At 37.9% G+C, this 25006-nt stretch overlaps 1 protein-coding gene across 1 annotated transcript in view; it reads right to left on the reverse strand.

Moving 5' to 3' along the window:
- Positions 1 to 25006, reverse strand: part of ANKRD31 (ankyrin repeat domain 31) — a 51781-nt gene that overhangs the window by 9943 nt on the left and 16832 nt on the right. The window contains exons 10-22 of the mRNA XM_014964840.1: positions 24603 to 24730; positions 21755 to 21835; positions 18030 to 18091; positions 15684 to 15752; positions 14417 to 14507; positions 12206 to 12274; positions 10869 to 11063; positions 9882 to 10024; positions 7727 to 7886; positions 7146 to 7246; positions 6281 to 6362; positions 4056 to 4152; positions 482 to 1526 (exon numbers count right to left, since the gene is read on the reverse strand). Coding sequence (XP_014820326.1) covers positions 482 to 1526; positions 4056 to 4152; positions 6281 to 6362; positions 7146 to 7246; positions 7727 to 7886; positions 9882 to 10024; positions 10869 to 11063; positions 12206 to 12274; positions 14417 to 14507; positions 15684 to 15752; positions 18030 to 18091; positions 21755 to 21835; positions 24603 to 24730 — 2323 coding nt within the window. The remainder of the gene's footprint in view (positions 1 to 481; positions 1527 to 4055; positions 4153 to 6280; positions 6363 to 7145; positions 7247 to 7726; positions 7887 to 9881; positions 10025 to 10868; positions 11064 to 12205; positions 12275 to 14416; positions 14508 to 15683; positions 15753 to 18029; positions 18092 to 21754; positions 21836 to 24602; positions 24731 to 25006) is intronic.

A 25006-nucleotide genomic window follows, 5' to 3' on the forward strand; every position in this document is an offset into this window, starting at 1 on the left:
TATAGAACCAGCTGGCATGTAAGTAATATTCATGTCTATCACAGCACTACAAAATCCTTCATGTTACACTTCTTTATTTGAGGGACTGGATAGTTGCTCCAAAATCACATTAAGTCACAAAAAACTTAATGTTCCCACTTCTTCCACTATGAAAATCAGGTATTACACAATGTAGACCAACCAATGATTTCACCCTGCTTCTAGCAGTAGGAAATGTTAACAAACTGATAATGTGAAGTTAAACACAAATTTCACATATGCAATATTCTGGGTGTTAAAATTATGGCCTCACACAGAAGACACCATCCATAGCATCTTTCTTTAAAACTCATAAAATATCATCTTCAACCAATGAATAAAAATTTTCAACACTAAGCGCTGAAGATGCAGATTAAACCACGAAAACTGCTGTTTCCCCATTTTAGTGTTGGGTTTTTTTAGTTACATGCCAATACTAACATTATTATATCTCAACAGTTACCTGGAGTTTGAATTCTAAAACATCTTCTCCTGGCTTAATCCTTCCCAATTCAAGAAGATCTATCAACTGAAGCTTTTTCCTACTTCTTCCACGCCGCACTTTGTTTTGTTCACATTCCTGATTACTATAGCTCTGGGAAGGTTTTTCACTGAGTTTTACTGGATAATCTGTATTTGAGGCAAGATCTGTAAGCACCGAGTCAGCATTAAATGAGTTCTCGCTACTCCAAAAGATCACTTGCTGTGGAGTATTAGGGAAGTTCTTTGTAGAAGTTGACAAAACCACTTGCTGCTGGAAAGCTTCTTTCTTATCTACATATCTGTGTAGAGGTTCATCTGCAAGAACCTGCTGGTAGTCACTGCCTGGCTGACAGACACGGTTATTGACAACAGCGCTTCGGGGTTCCGCAGTATTTAATGTGTATGTCACTGAGGTGGGATTTAAAGACTTGATTCCTTCTTCCACAATTGCTACACAATCAATCTCTTTTTGCCATGAGCACTTCGTTTTAGCAGTGGAAACAGTAGGTTCTGAAGGCAATGTCACCACTTCCACAGCATTTGTCAGCATTGACATGTTGTCGAAGTGATATTCTCTTACTCTGCTTTCGGATGCCAAAGCATGATCAGAACCCTCTTTGCTTCTAATTGCTTCTTTGTTTGCTTCTGTCTTGTCCAAGCAGGTGTGTGGATGTTGGCTACATTCCTGAGCTGAAAATCTATTTTCTAAAGAGAGATGTGCTTCTACTGCATTTCTATTTGGCACGCTGGCACCAAGACCCATATTAAATGTAACTACATCAGGGCACATGCTTTCATCAGCAGTTAAACTTCGTCTTTTATCATTTCCACAGGAAATAACTGAGTGTGAGATTTCCTTCTCCGAACATGATGCACTGAACACTTGCTGTGTTCTTCTGTAATTTTGTATTTTCTGGACTAACTTTTCCTGGGTTTGGGCAATAGCCAATAGATGCCTTTGCCTAGAAGCAAGGTGAACTAATTGTTTCCTCAATGCTCCTTTTTTAAAAGATTCCACTGAAGCCCTATGGAAAATTGAAAAAAAAAAAAAAAAGTAATGATGGCAGCAGTTACTGTAAGCACAATATTGAAACAGTTTAATAGGCATATCCCACTAAGAACAGGCATATGTTTCAAAGGACTCTGCCACCACCTAAAATTTGAACAATCTTTTTATTATAAAGTTTGTAGTTCAAATCCCAGGTTCATGCACAATAAACTGCAGAATCTCATCTAGAAGATGCAAAGCATCAAAACTTCAGTAATATCCTTGTCCTCCTATATCACCCTTAATTCATGGAACCAAAACTGGATCTGAATTATCACTGGCTGCTCTTTTATCATCACAAACCACCATAGTTCATTGAATTTAATGCCTTTGCAGCTCTAATTTGTAGCCTTTTAAAATGAGCTCACAATGAGCTACTGAAGGATGATACTATCAGAAATTTTTTACAGTGTATACAACACAACACTGTGTGAAGCCACAACTGTAATAACACCAAATGATCAGTAAGAAAAGAGGACAGAGCAATTTAGGATGTTGTATGATAGTTTGGGAATGTCTCTCCTGTCACCAGATGGTGCTCCCTCTCTGAGCTGGTCTCCCTGTGACAATCCTTTCTTGGGGGATTTTATTTCCTCCCTGATGGAAGGGAACTCCTTATTTTCCCCAATTCCTTTGGCACACCAGCCTAGCATAATAATTTTCTCTCCTAATTCCCCGTCCTGGGACAAGTGATTGCACGAGCACTCCGACACCACACTGGGAAGACAGGGGAGTACCACAAGGTGTGGGAAAAGGAACACCAGCACAGTTTGCTTTTAACTCCAGCCACAGCAGAGGTGCTGTGCAAGTAACAACACCATCCCACTGGAAGAGGGAGACTGCTGAGGGCATCAAGACAGAGGTACAGCCAGAGTAGCTGGTGCAGAACAAGGACAGCCAAACCACAGTGTGACAGTATTGCTGTCTGTACCGTGACACTGCTGGCAATCACATGGGTTTAGAATCCGTGATACAATCAACACATCAGCATGTAGTCAATGGCTAATGTGAGGACAATTTGACAGCTCCGTGCTCCTACACAGGCCAGTGAGGCCTCCCCACACTTTTCCAGCAGTGCTTCTTCAGGGAAGTTTTGTGGCTTTACTGCTACACGGGTACTGCAGAACCTGCAGCTGAAGAGTCAAAGACAGTGTGACTTAAATGACAGAGGCAGAGTAACTTAGAGCCACTGAAAAACACGATGGGCTTTTTTTTCTTCTTAGGTGAGAGATAGATCTTAATATCTTAAAAGGAACAGACAGAAATGGAAAAGTGTAAGTAGTATCTCTGCCAGGGCCAGCTAAATGAACAGGAAGATGGAAAATGGGATGATGTGTCCTGCTTTTCTGTACATTTATGTAACATTTGATAAAAGCTTATACGCTAATTAGTTGAAAACAAAGTGTTCACCTTATAAATAATAAAGAGGAAATTTGATGTTATTTGGCATGTAGGTCATTATTGTTGATGGACAGCTGTTGCATTAGCTGCAAGGCATCTGCAATAACAAGAAATATTTCACACTTTGCTCTGGCAAGCTGGCAGATGAATCTGTGTAGATACAAGTTTTACTCCTCCTGTTTCTTCGTTCAGTCACTATTTTGTTCACAAAGATGACTTGGAACCCTAACCTCTCTTCACACAAAACCCTCTTTTTTTTAATTATCTAAGTAATCTACGCATCTTACCTTTCATAGCTGGCAAAATGGTCGGTGACAGAAATGTTTCAGTCTTTTTGCTCAACCAGCCTATGTGTTTTTCCATGGAACTACCTCAAAGCTGTACACTGTTGCATTTACATGATGAAACCAATAGTGCTCATGGAAACACTATCAGATGATGATCCCCATCAGATGATGATGGGGATCAGTCATCCCCATCAGATGGCCCAGAACCATCCACTGACCACAATGCTACACTGTTAGCTGAGCACTCACCACATGACCAGCAGTTAGGTCGTTCCTCTCAGAAGAGAAGGAAGTCAAAGGAGGCTGGTCAGCGCTACCAGCAGGAAGCTGACGATTCACATAGTGCATGCTCCCACCGAGGTGAGCACTCCCAGCTCACCTGTGAAGCGTCCTCACAAAAAAGAAATGTCTATAAACATGCTTCAAGCCACTGCTCTTAATGGCCTGTTGGCTGAACACTCCCAATCTAGGGGTGCTAAAGAAACAAAACCAGAGACAGGACACTTAAAGTAGTGTCCGAACTGTTACTGCTTTCCTCCATGATGCTGCAAAAGTCATCTAACTGCTCAGTACCTCCATTTCCTAGTATCTGCTTAGGTATTTTTCCACACTTTTTGTATGTTTACTACCTAATTTCAGGCCTCACGGTGTCCATGGTAACTAATTAGTATGCGTTAGCTAAACCTTGAAGTTTTTCCTTGATGTAAACTCTTACTCGAAGTAACTGTAGCCAGTAGGTATCATGCATCTGCAAAATTTGAGTGACATCCACATCATTTTACTTTCACACTACTGTATGCTACTTGTATTTTACTTACCTGTATTTTTTAGCAAGGGTATCCCTTTCCGTTTTCTGCGTTGCAAGCATTTCATTCAAAGTATTTTGCATCTGAGACAGCCTTTGGATATACACATCTGGCCAATAATTTGATAGAATCAAAATGATGGCAGCAATAAGCAGGAGAAGATAATTATAGTAATAACATTTTGAATGTAGCAAATACACAGCCAAAGTATGAAAATATTGTTACAGCAGTACCTTATACCGGCACGCATACTGACAGCTCTTTACAAGTAGAGTACTTTTAATGAAACTCTTCATAGAAAGAATTAAATACAAGTTTAACTTAAGAGGAAACAGCCCAAACACTGGTAAACTTTTAAGTGCAAGTGCGTTGTCTAGGAAATTACTAAGAGAACACGATAGTTCTTCTACAGACAGAAGAACTGTCCTATGGATGATAAGCACTGAAACTTTTGAAGTTCTGTATGTTGCAAGGAGATACATAACATGACAACTATATGTGAGGCTACCTACCAAAGCTATACAATCTTAAGAAGGTGGCTAAAACCTTTATGGTTGAAATATTATAGAATAGTTTAATGAGCTTAGGCTGTTCCAAGTTACATGTAACGGTAAAAACATATGTATCATAGTTTTATATAGTTTCAAATCCTTAATATAAAATAAAATTAATTATAAGTTGCCTAGATTGGTTGGCTAGATTTTTCTGCAAAAAGAAAAGCAATTATAAATTCTTCTTTATATGCCCTACCTCTTCAGAATATAACATAAGGGACAGCCCAGAAGTCATGCACAGTGGATAATACTAGGATAATAGGCTAAACATGTAATGTAATTCTAGGACAAATTCTAAAACAGGAAATACGAGTTTTCCATAATTATGAAAAATGGGAAATTACAGGATTAGAAATGGCATTTATAAAATGCTTCCCCAGTATCTACCAGTATTTACTTACTTATTAAAATAGAAAAATACAAAAATATTGGTTTTATAAGGCAGCTTAATAGGGAATTTGAATCTATTATTTACAGTAGGTTGTGCTGCATGCAAATACCTTTAGGATTTTATTCTACATTGTAAGTTTGTCAATGTACTTCTGAGTTCTTGTTCAGTCTTGTGCCTCTTCACATGTAATAACTATGGTACAGTTAAGAGATGCTAGATTATCAATGCTTTTTTCAGCAGCGGTAACAGATCAACATGTTCACTTCTCTCATGTTTATTTTGCTAATTTATGAAATTGCACCAATCTCTGCCTACAGGCTTCTGCCTGTTGTATCATCTACTTGTTTGTCAAATATCTTTGAAGAAAACGTACTGATTTTAATTAACAGTTCACATGCCATAAATGTGGGTTGGAAGTTACGTATCTCCATAATTCCACATCCCACATTTATTTTTAAAGGCATAAATTGACTATTTTAAATATAATTTGAAAGCTCCACCCTATATTCAGGAAAATAAATTTAAAACCACCCTTTCCTTTCTGTCAGGAAGCAAAAATGTTTCACGGTCCCAAGCTGCTTCAAAGTAAACTGCCCTGCCTAGTTGGCTGGGAAGAGAAACTTCAGTCAAAGGTGTTCCTGCAGCAAGATTTGCCACTTGAACAGTTGTGGCACAGGCACATAGTCTCAAACTGCTACACAGCACCAGCACCATGATTTCCTAAGAAGTCAGCGTCACTTAGTAGGCTCTGGAGATTAATCTGAACTGAGATTTGATAGCCTAAGACAAATTACACCTCTGAGCACAAGCATTTCTGAAACTGCACATCATCGACAACGTCTGCCTTAAAGATTTCTTTGTTACCCTCACAAATTATTTTAGGCTCCTGAAAGTCAGCCACACTAGAATGAAAAAGCTGCCTCTGTCACTTTACATACAGACATAGCTGTTCTTAACTATGGAAGGGCTTATGTACTTGCAACTGAATAATGTTGCCAACAGTGTGTATTCTTATCTAATGATCCCTTTTTATATCATTAGGTTGGCTTGAAACGCATGCCTCCAATGGGATGCTTCCCTTTTCTGTAATCACATTAATTCCTTTGTAAACTGCAAGTACTTCAGGAATTGCCTTTACCTTAGAGCTGTTATTAAAAATCTTACTCTCTGAAGCTGTATTTTCCAGTGGAGACATTCAAATATATTACATGCAATACTATTTTTAAAACAATTACATCACCAAAGATATTTACCTCCCCCAAAGAAGTGAAACAACTTGAATTTACACCTACCTGCATCTTTGGAAGTTCTCAATTCAAGTAGGAAAAGTTCTTTTTGCTTCTCTTCTGCATCTTGTATGGCATCAACAGACTCCTGTTAACAAACACAGAAATGACAGTAAGAAGTAGAGCCAAGAGCACTATATAAAACACAAGCCTCAACGCTGGTCTGCAGGATAAGTATTGGTGGTCTCAAGTCACTCCAGGCAGGGGATTGCTGTGTAAGTAACGGGGCCACTGGTAGGACAGACAGACATAGTGCCAAGGGCATGCTCTGCAAGGGGCTGTCACAGCCTGGTTTTGCCCAGGCATTCAAACTAGCCCATGCTCAAAGTCCCACCCCTGAGCACACTGCAGGGATTAGACATCATCATGGCATCATCACCTAGACAATGTAGGTACCAGCAGCAGATACCAGCAAGAGCTCTCCTAACATACAACTTGTGCAAAAATCTTCTTGGCTGTTTCGAATTGAGATTAAACAATTTCTAAATACCTTCACTATCATGAAGAAAAATCATTACTCTTTCAAAGAGCCATTTTAGAAATGTGATGAAAACTCTCAGGATTCCTTACCTTTTTTCTATTTATATAGGCAGTAAGAAATGTATGTAATCATTGACTACTCTTTGCACAGTAAATATAAGTACATAGGAATCACGAACAGAGAGAAGTGCTAATATACACACTTATATACTGCAAACCACAATTTACAAACTGTAAGCCTCTGTGCAATGCTCTCTGCATGACGCTGCTTTTTACAAAAATTCTAAGGGGTTAATTATTTAAATGATATTTTTAATGTTATTCAGTCAGTAAATGACACTATGGAATACTACACTATGAAGCAGATTAATAAAACTCTATTAATACTTACAACACTGTAGTTCTCATGTTGTGGTTCCAAACCTGCATCATCATTTTTATAGTAGTTACAAACATGACGCTTTGATCTTCTTGATCTAGAAGGATGTCTCTCTCCACAATTAAAAAAAAATAATAGAATTCAAAATGAACATGCAGGAGCATAATAGACTAGCTTAGCTAATATAGGTTACAAAGATGCAATGGCATATCACATAATAAAAAAAATATCTGGTATCTGCAAATGACATCAAATTTAGGTAACATTAGGAAGTAAGTCTTTAAAGCTTCCACTGAAGGTAAATATGGATAACAACAAAAATCTGACTAGTCAAATACGTCCTTATACCTCATTCTCTCAATTAAAAAAACAAACTCATGTAACCTATTTTCTGAAAATAAATAAATGAATGAATGAATAAATAAATAAATATATGAATAAATGAATGAACGAATGAAATTCAGTAGTTAGTAGAGTTAAAAAATATCACTGCTAGACAATATGCAGCTCTGCAGATCAGCAGCATTCTAATACACAACTTCCCCTTAAGACCACAGGGTAATCCTATGATTTACATTACAAAACCAACATACTTGTAACTTCAATAGTCTCGACAGGAAGTGTAGAGTCTGTAGCACTGTAAGACTTCAGCAGTTCCTTCATTTCATCATCACAAGCTACATCCAAAGCACTTTCCCCTGAATCACTCCTCTCACAGGGATTTGCTCCATACTGTAGCAGAATCCTGGCTGCCTATTATATAGCAGTAGTAGTATTGTAATTATTCCTGTTGTGGACTTACAATAAAACTGTATGTGTTGTACCTATCTTAAATCACAAATAATAAAGGTGCAAATCAGACACTAAAACCTGTTACACTTGCAATCTCAAATAAGCAAACAAATTTAATTGGCTATTATCAACACAGACTTGTATCTTACATTTCTAATTTTTCCATTGAAGTACACAAATAATTCACAATTTGCCATGAAACCTACCATCTTTATAGTATTGTTATAGAAAGCAATTACAAAACATCACATGTCTAAATTAAAAGGAACTGGTCAATTTTATTAAGACCAAAGTGTAGAAAAGAAGTGGACTTATTTCCTTTAATTACTTAATAGTGGGGTTTTTTTGGTTACATGCATTGATGATTTTTTTTCCTAATTCCAAATGACTTGCAAGTCTGCTAAATTGTAAAATGTGGAAATGAGATTAGTGGTGTCAGTGGAATCATCTACCCCCTAAAATTCAGATCAGATGAAAGTGTTGATGAGGTCAGAGTTTGGATGGTAAAGAATTTTCATACGGATGACTTCTCATCTTTAGCATTTCTTCTTTCTTCCTACATTCAGAGTGCTGTTAAGTACCAGAAAGTATCAGAAAGAGAATATATATTAGAAGTTCAGAATCTTCTCCATTGGTTTTCCCCCACCACACTAAATAATAGCTCACATGTTTTCAGGAACCCTACTGATAGTTTGCCACCAGGCCTGTGAAATCATCCCCTTCATTTTATCTTTGCTCACAGGAAAGATAAATGTGATGAAAAATCAGCTCTTCTGACAGGCACAGAAATGGCATGTTTGAGCCAATCTAGCATCACCTTTTTATGCTCAGTTCGATGGAATTCACTGTGCCAAATTTTACTTATTTGTGTGCAGTACTGGCCCCCACAATTTAAGAAGGATGTGGAGGTCCTTAGAGGTGTCCAGAGGAGGGCAACGAAGCTGTTGAAAGAGAGCTGGAAGACCTGTCCTTTGAGAAGGTGCTGAGGACTCTGTGTTTATCTAATTTGGAAAAAAGGGTTGAAGGGCTACCTCATTGCTCTCTGCTGCTTCCTGAGAGGAGAAAGTGGAGAGGGAGGTGCTGATCCACTCTGCCTGGGATCCAGCGATAGGACGTGTAGGAATGGTTCAAAGCTGCACCAGGGGAGGTTTAGACTGGACATTAGGAAACATTTCTTTACCGAGAGGGGCATCAAACATTCTAACAGGCTTACTGGAAAGGTGGTCGATGCCCCAGGCCTGTCAGTGCTTAACAGGCATTTAGACAATGCCCATAACAACAGGCTTTAACTTTTGGTCAGCCCTGAAGTGGTTGGGCAGGTGGGCTAGGTGATCATTGTAGGTATCTTCGAACTCAAATACTCTATTTTACTCTATAGAAACACAGAATGATTCGGGTGGGAAGGCACCACTGAGCGAAAAAAAATGGTTACTTTTTTAACAGCAGGCCTAGGGTTTTTTCTTTATGAAAAAAAAGAACATTTTTGCAATGAGGGTGGTGAGACACTGGAATAGGATTTCCCAAGAAGCTGTGGATGCCCCATCCCTGGAAGTGTTTACAGTCAGGTTGGATGGGGCTTTGGGCAAGCTGCTCTAGTGAATGATGTCTCTGCCCATGGCAGGGAGGTTGGACTAGATCACATTGAGAACACTCAATTTCAGTATTATTTTCAAAAAGCCCAATATGTGGGAGAGAACCATGGGGAGCTTCTGAATTTTTCTGATTTGTCTGCTGGACTGAAAAGGTCAAGCAAATGTACAATTTCAACTGACACTACTAAAAAATATTTCCTCTAATTTTGATCACTTTAAACAATTTGGGTTTATTTCCTAAATGCAAATCACCACTAAAATTGTATTCGTAACTTTGACTTTCCTTATTTAAACAAGGATTTTGCTTTGCTGACCCTCTGCTGGAAATCAGGCTCAGGAAATCAAACGTAAAAGAAAAACATACCTCTAAATAATTGCCACTAACAGCATCATGTATTGGCAAAACACCATCCATATTTCTGCTGTTAACATCAGCACCAGCTTTCAGTAATTCTAAGATCACTTCAGTAAATCCCCTATTGGAAGCTTCATGAATTGCTGTCCAACCTAATAAAAGCAAGATAACACATACAGCATGCATCTGATTTGGAAAGATCCGCACAGATCACCAATTAGTGAATATATATCTTGCTGCATTTCTCGTACTATCAGCAACAGACCTATCTTTAAGATAAATCTTACACAATCATCTTGACATGCCAAGGTAAATTATTTCCTGTTTAATTCAGTTTACTTTAGAGAGAAATATACCCAATATTAAGCTGAAAAATATTTACTTTTCTACTACACTACTAAAAATAATAAAAACCTCAAATCAATAGAGTAGAAATATTCTAAAAACTCAGAAGAATAATATTAATAGTCTGATTTCTAATCCCAGTGGCATTTTATAATATCAAGTCTGCCACACATCCAGAATAGAATAGCATCCATCCTGAGACTATAAAACCATAAATGATTAGGCAGACATTTAGGTAGAAAAAAGAAAAAATAATTTTGTCATCTGATTTTTGTCCTCATTTCCTAAGGAAATAAGGTTCGTGTGAATGTGCTCCACATGTGTATATACTCATATGCATAAGCATTAGCTGTCCTGACAAACTTTCAAGTCCACTTTCTGTCATATCTCTGAAAATGGGCTCTTCAGCAGAGGAGCAAAACCCAATTAACGCCTCTGCTGAGGCATTAGCTTCATGCTGAAACATAAAATCCAAGGATTCACTGATTGTGCTTGCACTCACTGAATGACTTCCTTTGCTTCTTACAATTATATCATCAATCAAGAATCAATGATTTTATTAAAATTACATAAGTAATATAAAAACATACAGACTATAAATTATACAAAATTGTATCATAAAACAAGCCCAAAAGAGAGTGATTTTCAAACCTGCATAGTCCTGTTCATTGACACAAATTCCAGATGATATTAGAGTTTTCACCAAAGACAAATCTCCTCTCTTTGCAGCAATATGCAGCTGAGTTTCTCCTTTTTCATTTCTTTTAATTTTGATCTTTCTCCTACCTCTTGTATTATAGGCATCACGTAAAATTACAGCTTCTTTTCTGGTAGACAGGGAGGATTCTAAACACATATGGGGTGTTCATTAGGAACCACAAAAATGTTTCATTATAAACAAAGAAGTAAGCTTCATAACTCACTTGAATTCATGTAAATGTGTGCCTTAATTATTCAATAATATTAACTGACTGCATCAAAAGGTTAAAGGTACTGTGTAACAGCTCAGATAACAAATAGATCCTGTGCAAAAGAATTTTTTACAGTTCAAATCTAGATGATTTAACAATGGTACAATGGATTAGGGATCAACAAAAAAGGTAAAAAGGCTTAAGTTTTATAGTCTATAGAAATAGGGAGTATGTTATATTTCTCCATGGACTGCTTTCAAGTTACCAGACATGACTGCTAAATATATAAAGTACACATGTATAGGTATTTAAGGAACTACATAAAAGTGAAGACTTGACCAGCACCTCTTTTCCGTTCCTAATTCTGTATCAGGGAAGAGATAGGTTTCTACATAAGATATTTTTACAGCTGTAACGTGAAAAAGTCCTGATTACAGATCTTTGATTAATGTCTAGTGACACAGTTGAACTGTCTTTTGATAAGACCTGTGCAGGATTGGACTCATAACTGTAAATAAACTTGATTTAATTCTTCTCTTAGTGGTCCACAAAGCAAAAAACATCTACTTCAGATTTTATCATGTGATCATCAGAGAGGTCCTAATTTTAAGGCCTCAGTTAATAGACATACCAAATTGTAGAAGATATAAAGAAAAAAATACAGGATTAAAAAAGAACTGATTCTGTATATAGTGTAAGGACAACCCCTTCCCACAGACTGCTACCAAAAAGGCAGGGTGTATAAATCTTCAAAAGCTCTGCCATGCCTGTTAGCTTTTTTTTTTTTAAACTCATGTTCCTGCTGTTATAATACTGTGCTATCAGATGTTTTAAAAAGTTTACTGTATTCTTTCTCAGATTTCTTGAAAATCTGTAATTTGTCCAAAAAACAAAGCATGAGTAAGGTTTTAAATAAGTATGTTGCAACTCTTACACATGTTTTTTTAATTATTCATACAAACAACTACTTGGTGCATCCCAAACATTTCCTCTTCTCATCAGACAGGCTGTCTTCTCAGATATTTTCATCTATCGGTATCCACTGGTATCAAACATCCTCCATAATTTCACACCTACCCTTCAGGCTCCTCCTGCCTTCTGGAAAATTTGCTTTTCCAAGGTTTCCTTTAAGCTTGTCATCCAAGACTGTTTGGAAGAACACAAAAGACATACTTCAACTATATTAAAGATAGATATGTAGTAAGGATATATCCATACTAATTTTAAACTGGCTCGTTCAGCCACTGTTGAAGCCAGACCACGGCAGGATGGAGCCCCCGGAGGCTCTTCCACCCTGTCAGAAAACATTCAGGTGGCCCTCTTTGCATTGGGGGTGCTTGGCCCACACCGTATTGGCAACCAGAAGAGCTAAAGAGTTTCTTTTCTAAATGAAAACTGAGATTCTAGAGCACATGGAGTGGTCACATTACTGAAATAGCAAGTCTCCAAAGAGAAGGAAGGTACTAAGCAAACAACAAAACAACAAAACCAGGTACATAAATGAGAAGGTTGATAGTATGCACGCAGATGTATTTGCGCATATTGTGTGCATGTGTGTGTATGCGTGGGCGTGTATATTTGTTATACATATTATTTGAAGTATACATGCTGTTAAGTACATTGGTTTGAAAAGCATTTAATGGATGCAGACCATGAATCCCACTGTTTTTCAAAATATATATGATCTACTTAATGCAAGCATTCATTTACATCCCAATCAAAGGCAACCAAAGTTTGACCACCTGATGCCAGCAACATATAACTGCAGTCCAAGGAAGAAACTAAAGTTTTCTGTTGCACGTGGAAAAAAAAATATCAAATGTTATATCCGCACAAATACACATGCATTTACACATACTTTTACAAACGCATACATATTAAAACCCACCTCTTCCTATGCGCGTATATACAAAGCATACAGTACTTATTTGAAAGGGAAAATTTCACGAAGCCAGAAACAATTTGAAAGTTTGAAGAAAAAATGTCAGCAGAAAAATGTGAATAATAGCTTGGAAGTATATCGCACATATCCCACTCTCAAGATGAAAAGTTACACGGATTCAAAATCTAAAGTGGCTTAAGAAGGGAATTAGAGGGCAACAATAAATGAGAAATGAAAAAATGGGAAGCAGTAGCAAATATAAGTAAGGAGTTGTAGAAAACTGGTGTGGAAAAGTAAAGAATACAAGGTAATAGTCACAGACAGCTAAGGCCCAAAAAGGTAGTATTTTAGTATCAAAACCAGAAAAAATATTTCCCAAACTCTTGATTACTACAGAGAAACGACAAAATTATCTAAGATAATCAGAGAAGTCAAAATACTCTATGCTATATCGAGGCAAAGCTAAACAAGAAATTCCTATCATCTAATGAGACTTTTTTTTTCATTTCAACACAAGTTAAGAAGGATGCCAAATGATATGAGGATAAACATTTTTGAATCATCTGTCCAGATGTATTATATTTAAAAGTTTTAAGAGAGCAGGGATCCCATCTGAACAACAGGTTTTGGTTTCAGTTAGTCTTGAGTGCTACGGTTCTCTGGTTCCAGAAAGAGCCAGTGTACAAAAGATGACTGCCAGCTTTACAAAAAAGCAGCAAATGAAAAATACTTGGGGCTTACAATGAGTTATCAGCTGGACAGTCTCTACTGTGATGGCAAGGCTACAAGATAAATGCAAGTCATAGACATGGGATGAAAATGCTAAACAGAAAGCAGTACATACAGGCAAAAGATAATATAACTAACAGAGGAGACTAGAACCTTACTCTCATAGAAGTAGGTTTGTTTCTATATTACAGCTAAAAGCAAATGTACCAGCAGAATCAGGACCCATGCTGATTTGTGCCTGATGAGGATATAGTCTATAAAATAAAAGTGGATATCTGTGTAGCAAATATACAGAGAGCCAGGTTTTCTTCTTTGATCTGTGGTACGTAAAAGAGTTAACTGAGGATAAATTCAGTGTCATTTTAAACTATCACTGACGTAACACAGTTAACTAAAGATCAATGTAATATTATTTTAAGCTCTCAGTTATGATCCTGCATCCCCTTAACCACAATGCTGAAAGACTGATGAATGTACGATAAACAAAACAAAGTATGTGCTGTAAAATACAGTACTGAAGTTCTGGAAATATTTCAAGTATTTGGAACTCACTACAGTATATGCTTTACATGCTACATGTATTTTTCTAAACTTTCCCTCATGTATTACAAAAAGCCTTCTTCGAGTATGTCTGGAAAATACTCCACTGTTTTTATAAAATATTATTAAATTCTCACCTGATTTCTTGGGTGTTTGCTGTTCTGATGCCTGACTGGATTGTGATGTGGATGAAAGCCTGGTTTTGATGCTACTGGAATAAGAGGCTGCCTTTTGGCTTGTCTCTGGAGAGTGTAATCTTACTCTTTTAGCCTGGACTTCTTCTGTTTCAGTAAACTGTGAAAGGACATTGGTCTTCGCATTTTCCTCTTCCCCATTTTTTTCAGTGCTTTCTGTTCCACTTACTTCGGCAAATACTCCTTCATCTGTTTGTTTAATAAAAGAAATTAAGAGTATTTATGGCATAATACTCAGTAATTTCCGAAATTATAACTGATATTAAAATGAATGTCAAAATGACTACATAGTCTAGGTAAAAAAATGCCTGCAGTAATACACTCAATTTTTGAAAAGACTTTAACATAAGAAATCCTGTATCTACTATTTGCCATATGTTAACGTATTGAAATTGAATCAAAACAATTCAAAGAGTCTTTTATGAAAATATGACCTTTATTGTTTCTTAGGTATTAAAAACGAGGTACCTAAGAATTTCATTCTAATTATTGTAATGACGATTGTGGTCACCGTTTGGTCAATACAACAGAGACCTGGACATAAAACAGCCCCCAAAACCACAGAAACTAGCAAAAATCTAGTTAATCTGGCATAGTGCACTGCACCACAACACATTCCATGTGTCTGCTATTTATTAATGGGAAAATACATTCTCTGGAGACCAGCAGATGGGGTTTTTTTAACAAAATACAGAGAATGCTTACAGAAAACTCACATAATCATTATTTCCAAACAGAACATGGCACCTGTTTTCTGGGAGGTTTCTTTCTGCATGTTTTCCACCATCTGAAATGAATAAGGAGACTTGCTGTGTACATTAACACAAAAATTCAAATCTGCTTTTGTGTTGGTCTCCTGAAGAGCCTCTCTCTTTTGTGTAAGTTGAACAGTGCCCTTCTCAGGGAGTTGCAAAGCTACAGGCTCGCTCTCTAAGATGCTAGCATTTTCAGTTTCCATATGACATCCTTCAACACTTTCTTCTGCATTAAGCAGGATCCTCCCTCCTTTCTGTGGCTGTGGGGAATTTTGTTCAATGGTGCTTCGTAGACCACTGGTAGAATTATAAGGACTTCCAGAAACACTTTCTCCATTAGTAGCTGCTAAAAGCTCATGTGCTAACAGTGATCCTGCATTTGCTTGAGGTGTCTGTTCAGTGCAGCTGGTTCCATCTTCAGCCATACTAGTATAAAGGTTTTGCACTTCATTTACAATAGTTTGTTGCGATATGTCTGTGCTGTCTGCACATGCTGGTTCTGACTCATCTGTCTGTAAGGAAATCTGCTCAAACAAAGGTAAAGAGAGTTTTAAACTTAGAGATGATCCACCAACTCTGTTTCTGTCAACATCAGATCTAACTTGATTTGACAAGTTTTTCAAAGAAATAATTTGTTCTGAAGGTATTCTCGTATTGGAACATAGAGTCCTGTCCCTTAAACTACTAGTGTTTTTCTGCTTGAGACTATGTTGATCACTGTCTAACTCTTGACTTCCTATTATAACTTTAAAGCAGATACATTATGAGACTGAGAATCAAGTTCTATTAAACCAGTAGTCTGAGAATGCTGTGCAGAAACTATTTCTCCAGAAACTATTGATGTTGGGCAAGGCAAACTGGTGATCTCCTCTCGCTACAACAGAAGTTGCTGAGCTTCCACCAGTTCTGCCCTGTTCTTCTGTAAATGGATTTTAACTGTTGCCACTGTTGAATTCATGTTCCTGTTGAAATTCTGTCTGACTCAGTTTTCCTACAACATTAACCGGGATGCAACAATTATGATTAGAAACAGCAACAGCTGTGGCCCATTTCATTATGTCCAGCATCAGGGAAATACGTTTTCTGTAATTTAACTGTTTCCTTGGTTTGTAAGTGGACCTAAGGATGAAGTGCATGTAACATGAGACATTATTTCTGAATAGTTTTACTCTTGGCTGTAGTCTCTGCCATGAGAACAGCAGATCTATTTGTCTTTTTTGAACTTGTATTTTTTTTCATTTGGTTTTCAGAATCCTGAAGAATTTTATTTTTGTGTATTTTACCAAATTTGGTTTTCTGCTTTGCTCATTTTTAGCAAAACTTCCTTTGATGCTTTAGTATTATTCCATTGAACTGTGCGATGTGCCTTTAATTCTATCCATAAAATAGGCCATATACTTAATCTCATTTTCTGATAAATTGCTTTATTATATACTAAAAGAAAACTGTGCTATTGTAAAATCAACTTATTTCCTCTGCCTGTGCAGCTTTTTAAGACAGCAGGACAAAGAAATTAGAGAAATATGCATGTAAAAGCCTAAAAATTAATGGGTGAAATCCAATGATAAATATTACTCAAGTGCTTTACACTTTTATTTATTTCGGAAAATAGAACTGGTCTCAAATTAATGCTCTGCCTTTAAAGAATTAAAACTACATTGCTTCTGTAGTCATATACCAGAGCTACATTTTCACATTTCTGGCAAACCTCTCTGCAATGATTCCAGGAAATTATAAAGAAAGGGAAATAACACAGCAAAACCATGCAGAATTAACTGATGCTAATCTCACAACAAAACTGCCCCAAAGGCCAATGACTAACTAGAATTATCCTGTTGCTTACTTTGCAACTGGACATAGAATCAGAACTCAATAATAACTCAGAATAACTCAAACAACTATTGAAATCATCAACTGCAAAGCCACAGAAATAGGTTTTCCCAATTAAATGTTTACAATACCTTCTGCTTGGAAAATATCCTTCATCAATCAGCCAATTTTTAAAAATGTAATCTAAGAGTACATACCAGGAATGCTGCTATAGCATAACATTTCTAAGGACACTGGAGGCTGCACTATTGTGAGTAACAAAGACAGTTATCACAACCACACAAAACTTTAGGAAGCAAGAATAAAGTGCTTGTGCACACTGCTCCAGATATTACCAGTTATCATTACTCAAAGGGGAGAAAATGAGAGGGGGAAAGCACATCTTTTAATGCCAAAAGCTATTGTGCTATATGCAAACAAGCTATGACCCAAACGAGTGATCATGGTGTCTTGTCTTCATGTGAGGCACCAGCTTCCCCAGTTTAGTGAGGTCTCATGGCATAACTGTGCCACCCTGTGCAACAGTGGCTCCCCCAACCCTCAAAACACAACACAACCTACTGAAGAGAGGCAAGAAGCCCCTACCCTATTGCTACAGGCCAGGCTACATCTTGCAGCTTCAGTCAGGTTTCTGTAAGTACAAGGAGGCACTGATGTACCGTGCTTGCTGTAACTGACCTCTGCAGCACTTGGAAAAACTCAGCAAGAACCACTGTCCGTGAGAGGCAACTGCCTGCCTCTGCCTTGCACCTCCATCTTATCTGAAGTACCAGTAAGGATCAGCAACTGCCTGCCAAAGAATTGGCTTAACACTGAGTATCACTCTGTCTCAGTCTCTGCTAGGTATGAGGCGTCTAGTACATTATGTGCTGGTTTTGAAGCACGTTTCAGAAATAGTCATCTGCACACCGCTAGCAAGCCCTTAACAGTTCAACATCAAAATAACATCAGGATTCTTTGTAAAGATGTACCTGGTGTGGGTTTGTATCCTCTACACTTTGAGTATTTGACATATTCTTTGAATCATCTCTACCTGAAATGAAAATGAAAGACAGAAAGAAATCAGAATTGAAAAGTGACCATAATTTTTTACTTTATATGTTTTACAGTGTTGTATGCAACATTACTTAGCACATTTAGCTATCCAGAAAAATTATCAAGCCATAAGGGCTTCATTAGAATCTAAACCATAACAATATATAAAATACATATTAAAATCTTGTAGTCTGATCTTTGTTGCAGATGGCATCTTGGGCAAACCAGGACAGGTGAGAGTAAAGTATGACTTTATGCTTCCAGATTTTTTTGAAGATTAGTGACCTAAGCAATTCTTTCTGAAACTTAGAAGAGCTACACTTCCCTAGCTTCTCACAGCCTTCCCTAATCGCCAAGAGACTCTTCTGAAGCCAGTCCTGGTGGGATGACAACCTAGCTTACATCTTTCCCTGTATAGCATATTTGGGCTTGGAAAGGGATGGAGTAGCTAAAGCCAAGTCATTGGTGTAAAAATAAGCAGGGATATTCCCCAGCACCAATTCAGTGCCTTGCTGGTCATTTGCTTCAGCTTTCCAGCTACAATCTATGCTGACAGAATAGCATAAAAAGAGTATAGCAGCTACCAAAACCTTACCATAGATATTAACATACTCAATCCATGCAACTCTATGCATTTACCTCTGGCTAACATGTTCTTAAACCCAGGCTAGCCCCACTACACTGAAAAAAAAATCTAGCTCATCACCCTTTGTTGTTTTGTACAGCAGCATTAACCTCAGCCCCAACCCCAAGATTCACCAAAACCCCATGTTGGAACCAGCCTGAAATTTAACAGTCATTTCACAGCATGGCAACTCTTTCTCCACCACTTCAGGGAATCTGGCATGCTAGATGTTATCCCTAGCCTTAACATCACTGTTAGTCCACTGCACCCTGGCAATCTAAGTCCTAAATTAAGCCAAATGGCACAGCTATTGGGCACTGATTAAACAAAACCCTAATCCAAGTCATAATTTTAGCCCACCAATCTTTGTAAGGCTCAGAATATCGAGGTCACTCTAATCATGGGACGTCCCAAATACAGCAGACCCTCTCAGGCTAATCTCTTACAGTAGCCACCAAGTAGCCCACCAAGTTTCAGTTACAGCAACTAGGTAGTAGCTTTCTATCAGCATGCTGGCTTCCAGCTCCTCCTGTTTGTTGCCTATGCTGCATGCATTGGTGTAGAGGTGCTTCAGCTGGGCTGTCAGCTGTGTCACCTTTTTAGAGGAACACACCTCATTACTTTGAGGTATTTCCTTGGTGTTTCCCTGTTGACTCCTATTACCCGAGGAGCCCCTGGCTCATCTCTGTAAGACTCCAAGTGTGCTCCAGTGTACCCAGCACAACTCAGAGCAACAGGCTGAGGGCCCTTGCTACCACCCCATCCCTATAACCTTGGTGTGTCATCCTACAGCTTGTCACAGGCAAGACTGATGTTATTCTCCTTCCCCTCCAGTTCTAGTTTGAAGCTCAGTCAATGAATGCCACTAACTCATCAACAAAATGCCTTTTTCCCCTTTGACAAAGGTGAATCCTATCCGACACCAGCAGGCCTGGTGCAGTGCAGTCCATCCCATTACCAAAAACACCAAAATTGTGGTGGTGACACCAGCCATGGAGCCGTGTATTACTAGACTGGGTCCATCTACTTCTTCCAATGTCATCGCCCACAACTGGAAGGGAAGAGGAGAAAATTACCTGTGCACCAGAGTCCCTTACCAACTTTCCCATGGCCCTGAAAGTCTCTTTTGATTGCCCTTGCACTATGCGTTGTGGCTTCATCACCACCCACATGGAAGACTAATAATGAGTAATAGTCTGAGGGCTGGAGACTCCTTCCAGACAGCCCACACTGGCCCACTGGTGTCCAAGAGTCTTAGTTCTAACACTAATCAAGGCTTATTTCGTAGCAATTCCTTGTACCTGCTTCTGACAAAGCAGCCTCTTCTGAAACTTCTTCTCAGTTTAGTTCCTAAGACTGTAAAAGATTCAACTCTTGCCTTTGCCAAAATGTTTGCCTGCAACCCCTTGCAAACTCACTAGCTGTTACCTACAGTAATATTACCCTAGTCTCAGCCCTAATGCTAGCAGTTAAGGATAAGCAGTTAAGGCTTGGCAACCCCTAAGATCTAAATCTAATCCTAGATCCTCCATTATTTATCTTACAGATCCATCAAAATTCAGGCTCGATGCCAGTTTAGAACCAAATTTTATCCCTAGCTCTAAGTCATAGCTCAACCATGAGCAAGTCCATCTATCCCCCATCTTACATTTAGATAGGCTACAACTACTGTGCTTCACATCTTCATTTCAAATTTAAAGGTAGCTCCAGCACAAGGAAAAGGTGGACATCATGACCTTTTATACTTTGCCAATGTACAGCAACTGTGCTGGCTAAAGACTGGTCATTGGTACTCAGGCATGAGACAATGAAGCCCATGGAATTACTAGCAATTCTATATCCACTCCCAGCAAAATGGAAATAAACGATATATGAGCTTCATGACCCACAAAACAATTCTACTCCATGAAGAGGGTGTTGAGGAAAAATAAAAGATGAAATGCAAATCTTTGAACTGGGTTTAGCAAAGCCTTGCATCAGTTCCTTAAATATTCACTATGGGACAGATTTTGTAGAAAGTTAAGGGAAAGAGACAGAGGATCTTCTACTTCCTATCTTCCAGTTCTCAAACCAGCATCACCTCCAGAAGACCATTTTGATGGACAGCCTCAGTTTCCAACCATCTCCCATAATCAGAAGGCTGTCTGGGCCTAATTCACATACTAAATATGTGAACTAACATGCGAATTAGGCTTATTAAGACTGTTCTGCTCCCATTAAGCAAAATTATCTTACTTTCATTGGAAAGCGAAACTCTCGAGGCTCTTTTAAACACTACCCAACCCAGAATATTGTGTATTTTTATAGAATTGAGTTTATTATGGGCACGGGATGTTGCATCAGGTTGTCCAAAAACTTTGTGCTTTGATCCCGGATGCTTGAAACTCAACTAAATTTTAACTACATTGCTTAATGTTGACAATGTTTCAAGATGAATGGTTTTTAACAGTATCATCTAGAAAACATTACACTTGCATTTTATAGAGCCTATTTCATTAAGAAACTCTAGTAACTCCATATTCTGGAGCAAAAGCTTAAAACCTGTTAAGGGGAGCATAAAAAAGGTTCACTTAAGGGAAAGTACCTATTTCTCCCTCAGTGAAAAGTATCTGATACACTAATAAGCCCCAGAACAACTGAACCTGAAAATTGCTCAATTGATAATCATTAGAATTTAGCAACATAAGGGTTGCCAGGGTCACTGTGCATACTCTAGACCAAGAAGAAACACAAGTTACATTGCAGCTGTTCTTAGCTCCCTCAAGGCACTGTGAATCAAAATTCAAATAGAGAACACAGACAGTATCTCTCTCATGCTGTCCATATCCTATGTGATGACATCCAGGAAATAAAAAGGATAAAAAAAATCACAACACTTTAGGGTGTGGTAATGTCTTTGACACAGAGTATCACAAATGAAGGTGGATACTCTGAATTGCTTCAATCAAATTGTTCAAATGTTTGTTAAACCAATCAAAATTTAATAATCTACTGACTAGTCACAAACCCATAGTCTTGTCGACTGCACAAACTCACCGTAAGTATCCCTCCTATTAACTGTTGAAAGTGAAATAGGGCAAACAGGATTAACAGAATTCCTAGGAAGGGCTTCTTGTCCTGAAAAATAACGCGAAAGATCTGTTGAACAGAAGAGTATCTTTCCTTTCTTGCTTTGGCTTCACTTAGCATTACAGTTAATAACTAAATTTTCCGGAGAAACAATGGTCATTCAACCTAGTAGAAACTACTACCTTAAAAAAAATTACCAATTAAGTAACAATACCATTCAATAGAAGATGTCATAGTGAATTCTGTAAGAAAACTCCAACTCAAATCCAACAGACAGGAATATGACTTTGTAAAAGTGTGTTAAGTTTAGAAATTTTCCTTTCTAATGGCATTTTTGCAAAGTGCATTGTTGCCCACTGGATGATAAAACTGCTATTCTAGCTTGCAATTCATTATAAGATGAGCATTTCAGTAGCTAGTTAATTATTCAATAATTCTCCTTTTCTTAAAAGTCAAACTTCTCAGCAGCCCTGTTCTACTCATTTATGTTTTAAAACCTCTGCTTTGTGAGTAGGGAGTATTTACACTAGGATAGTGATTGATATTAGTGCTCTCAGATTACTGTTCCCCATTACTTCACAACCAGCCCGGCTCAGCCATTTCTGCAATAAGCAGAGTCGTTTGGAAATATGAGGCCTAAATGTAAAAAATAAATGTAAAAGATACTGGTTTTAATTTTTAATTTTAAAGAACAGACACTATCTTCCCTTATACACTCATTACAGTTTTCCATTTGGGTGAAATTGTTTCCAACACACAAATGAGCTGTTCTGTACTTCTGTACACTAGCAGTACCATCCCATCATCCCTTCACAAAGTGGCGAAGGGCATCCAGGCCTTCCAGGCAGTAGCCTCTTCTAAAAAAGATGGAGGGAAGAAAGATAGGAAGAAGGAAAGCACAGGTGGTCACCTGCAGGAGAGCACAATGCATGTCCTCAGCCATTAATTGATATACTAAAGAAAAAACTTGGGGTTGCAGGGAGAAACAGGCCATATACACTGCCCCTCTCCACAAAATGTAGCAGATGTGGCTCGCTGGTCCTAAAACTCCACATAGGTGTCAGGAATTTTAAGTATGACCTTAAAACACAGTTATCCCTAGAGCTGTAACTCACAAAGCCTGATGTCTCTGTTGTTTTGTGCACAGTGATATACTGTGAGCTCAACTAACTCCCAACTTTCTTAAGTTCTTGACTGTGGATTTTTAGAATCTAATAGACACGAGTTTACCCGGGACCTTCCCTCAGCTGAGCACACAGACAGTCCCTCCCCTCTACCTCTCCAGCCTTGCAAGACCTTAATTGTTTAAGATACTGCAGTCCCTAGTCAAAGCCGGTTTAAATGAGCCAAGCAGTTCAGAAGGAATTAAACCACACAGACTCATAAAGAACAAGGCACAGGTCTATGTTACACCTGACCCAATTTAACTTGTTACTTCAAGAGGACCTGTTTCCCATCATATTTACCTTGCCTCCCCTACCGCCTTCCTCATGTCTGACCTTGTGCAAAACAAGTGATGAAAACTTTTGTGGGTTGTGTCTTCTGTAAATTATCAAACTAAACTGACACACAAACTCATGATAGCTGGGTCTGATGCTAAAGGGAGGTAATCCAAATTTGCTAGTTTGGATTAAAGCAAAGCTACCTATATAGACAGTGCAACTGATTCTGCACAAAACATGCTAAAAAAACCAACAGCTTGGTTTTTTAGTGGAAACTAGTAAGTTAATTAGAAATAGATGAGCAGGTAGTCATACAACTTTAAATCTTTAAAAAGGGTGTTTCCACTAGGAATAATTAAAACTCTGCAAAAGAGAAGGGTTGTTAACTGGAGGTAGAATGATTCATATTTTGTAAGATCTATAATGTAGCTGTTACAGTTCAAGTATTTTCAAACTTTGGAAGCTTTTAAATTATTCTAAGTGCACAGATAAATCCAGACTGCGTGGGCTTAGTTTAAAAAAACCCCACCTTTTAAGACCCCAATCCTAATGGAGATGGAGTGAGCACTTAAGCAAGGAAATTCTGTATTCTCCTACACTTCTCAATACCGTGACTGTGGTAGTGACAGCCCTATAATCCTATATTTAAAACAGGATAACAACAGCAGGCATTCAAAACAGAATGAGCTGGTTTGTGTAGGTCAATTCTTGGGGATGGCACTGCCCTCAGAATGATGTTGCACACAGCATACCAGATTACAGAAGGACATATAAATGTGTATCAGGATCTATGTTTTCACTGTGCATGAAAACATTTTCACAGAATCACAGAATCATAGAATGGTTTGGGTTGGAAGGGACCTTCAAGATCATCTAGTTCCAACCCCCCTGCCATGGGCAGGGACACCTCCCACCAGGTTGCTCAAAGTCCCATCCAACGTGGCCTTCAACACGTCCAGGGATGGGGCATCCACGACCTCCCTGGGCAACCTGTTCCAGTGTCTCACTACGCTCACAGTAAAGAATTTCTTTCTAGTATCTAATCTAAATCTCCCCCCTTTTTCTTCTTTTTCTTCTACTTTTCAGAATACACTATAATTTTTTCATATATAACACTGTGGTAAAAATCCTAAAACAAATCATGATTCTTAATGAGTTTATGCAAACAAGTAAACTGTTACGTTGCTAATATGTAGGCTTAAACAAGTGAGGGAAATTATAAATAATATTAATTATTACAATGAGCGCTTCTATCACCTTTTCAAAAGAAATCCATGTCAAAAGACATTGGAAAGATTATAAATTATATTTGATTCAGTACAGTTCTTCAAATAAAAAATAATCTGTATGATAAACATCAGAGAGTATCTTACTATGTTTGTTTTCAATTCTCTTGCTTCTTCTTCTCTGGTCAACTTTTCTATTCTCATTCAGAGTTACTTCTTGGCATATGTTGGTTTCTAGATTCTTCTTGTCTTTAGAAGTAGATTTCTGAATTTTGCTAACAAGAGAGATTTGCTTATTCTTCTCTATATAAACTGATGCTTATAGTAAAGAATATATTTCATTTTAAAAGGAGGTCTGTAATGGTATGCAAGTACATAGGTTAAGTAGTACTGAATAAGGAGTAAATAGGGAGTAACTAACTTCCAGATCTTTAAATAAAAGGTAAAACCTTTACCTTTTCATCATTTAAAGTCATCAGATGAGGAATGAGTACAGTATACAATGCACTTGTTACATTAAGTAAAAAAAATAATTTAAGAATATTATGCAT

Source organism: Calidris pugnax, unplaced genomic scaffold (assembly GCF_001431845.1).
Source record: "Calidris pugnax isolate Ruff unplaced genomic scaffold, ASM143184v1 scaffold273, whole genome shotgun sequence".
Classification (NCBI taxonomy): Eukaryota; Metazoa; Chordata; class Aves; order Charadriiformes; family Scolopacidae; genus Calidris; species Calidris pugnax.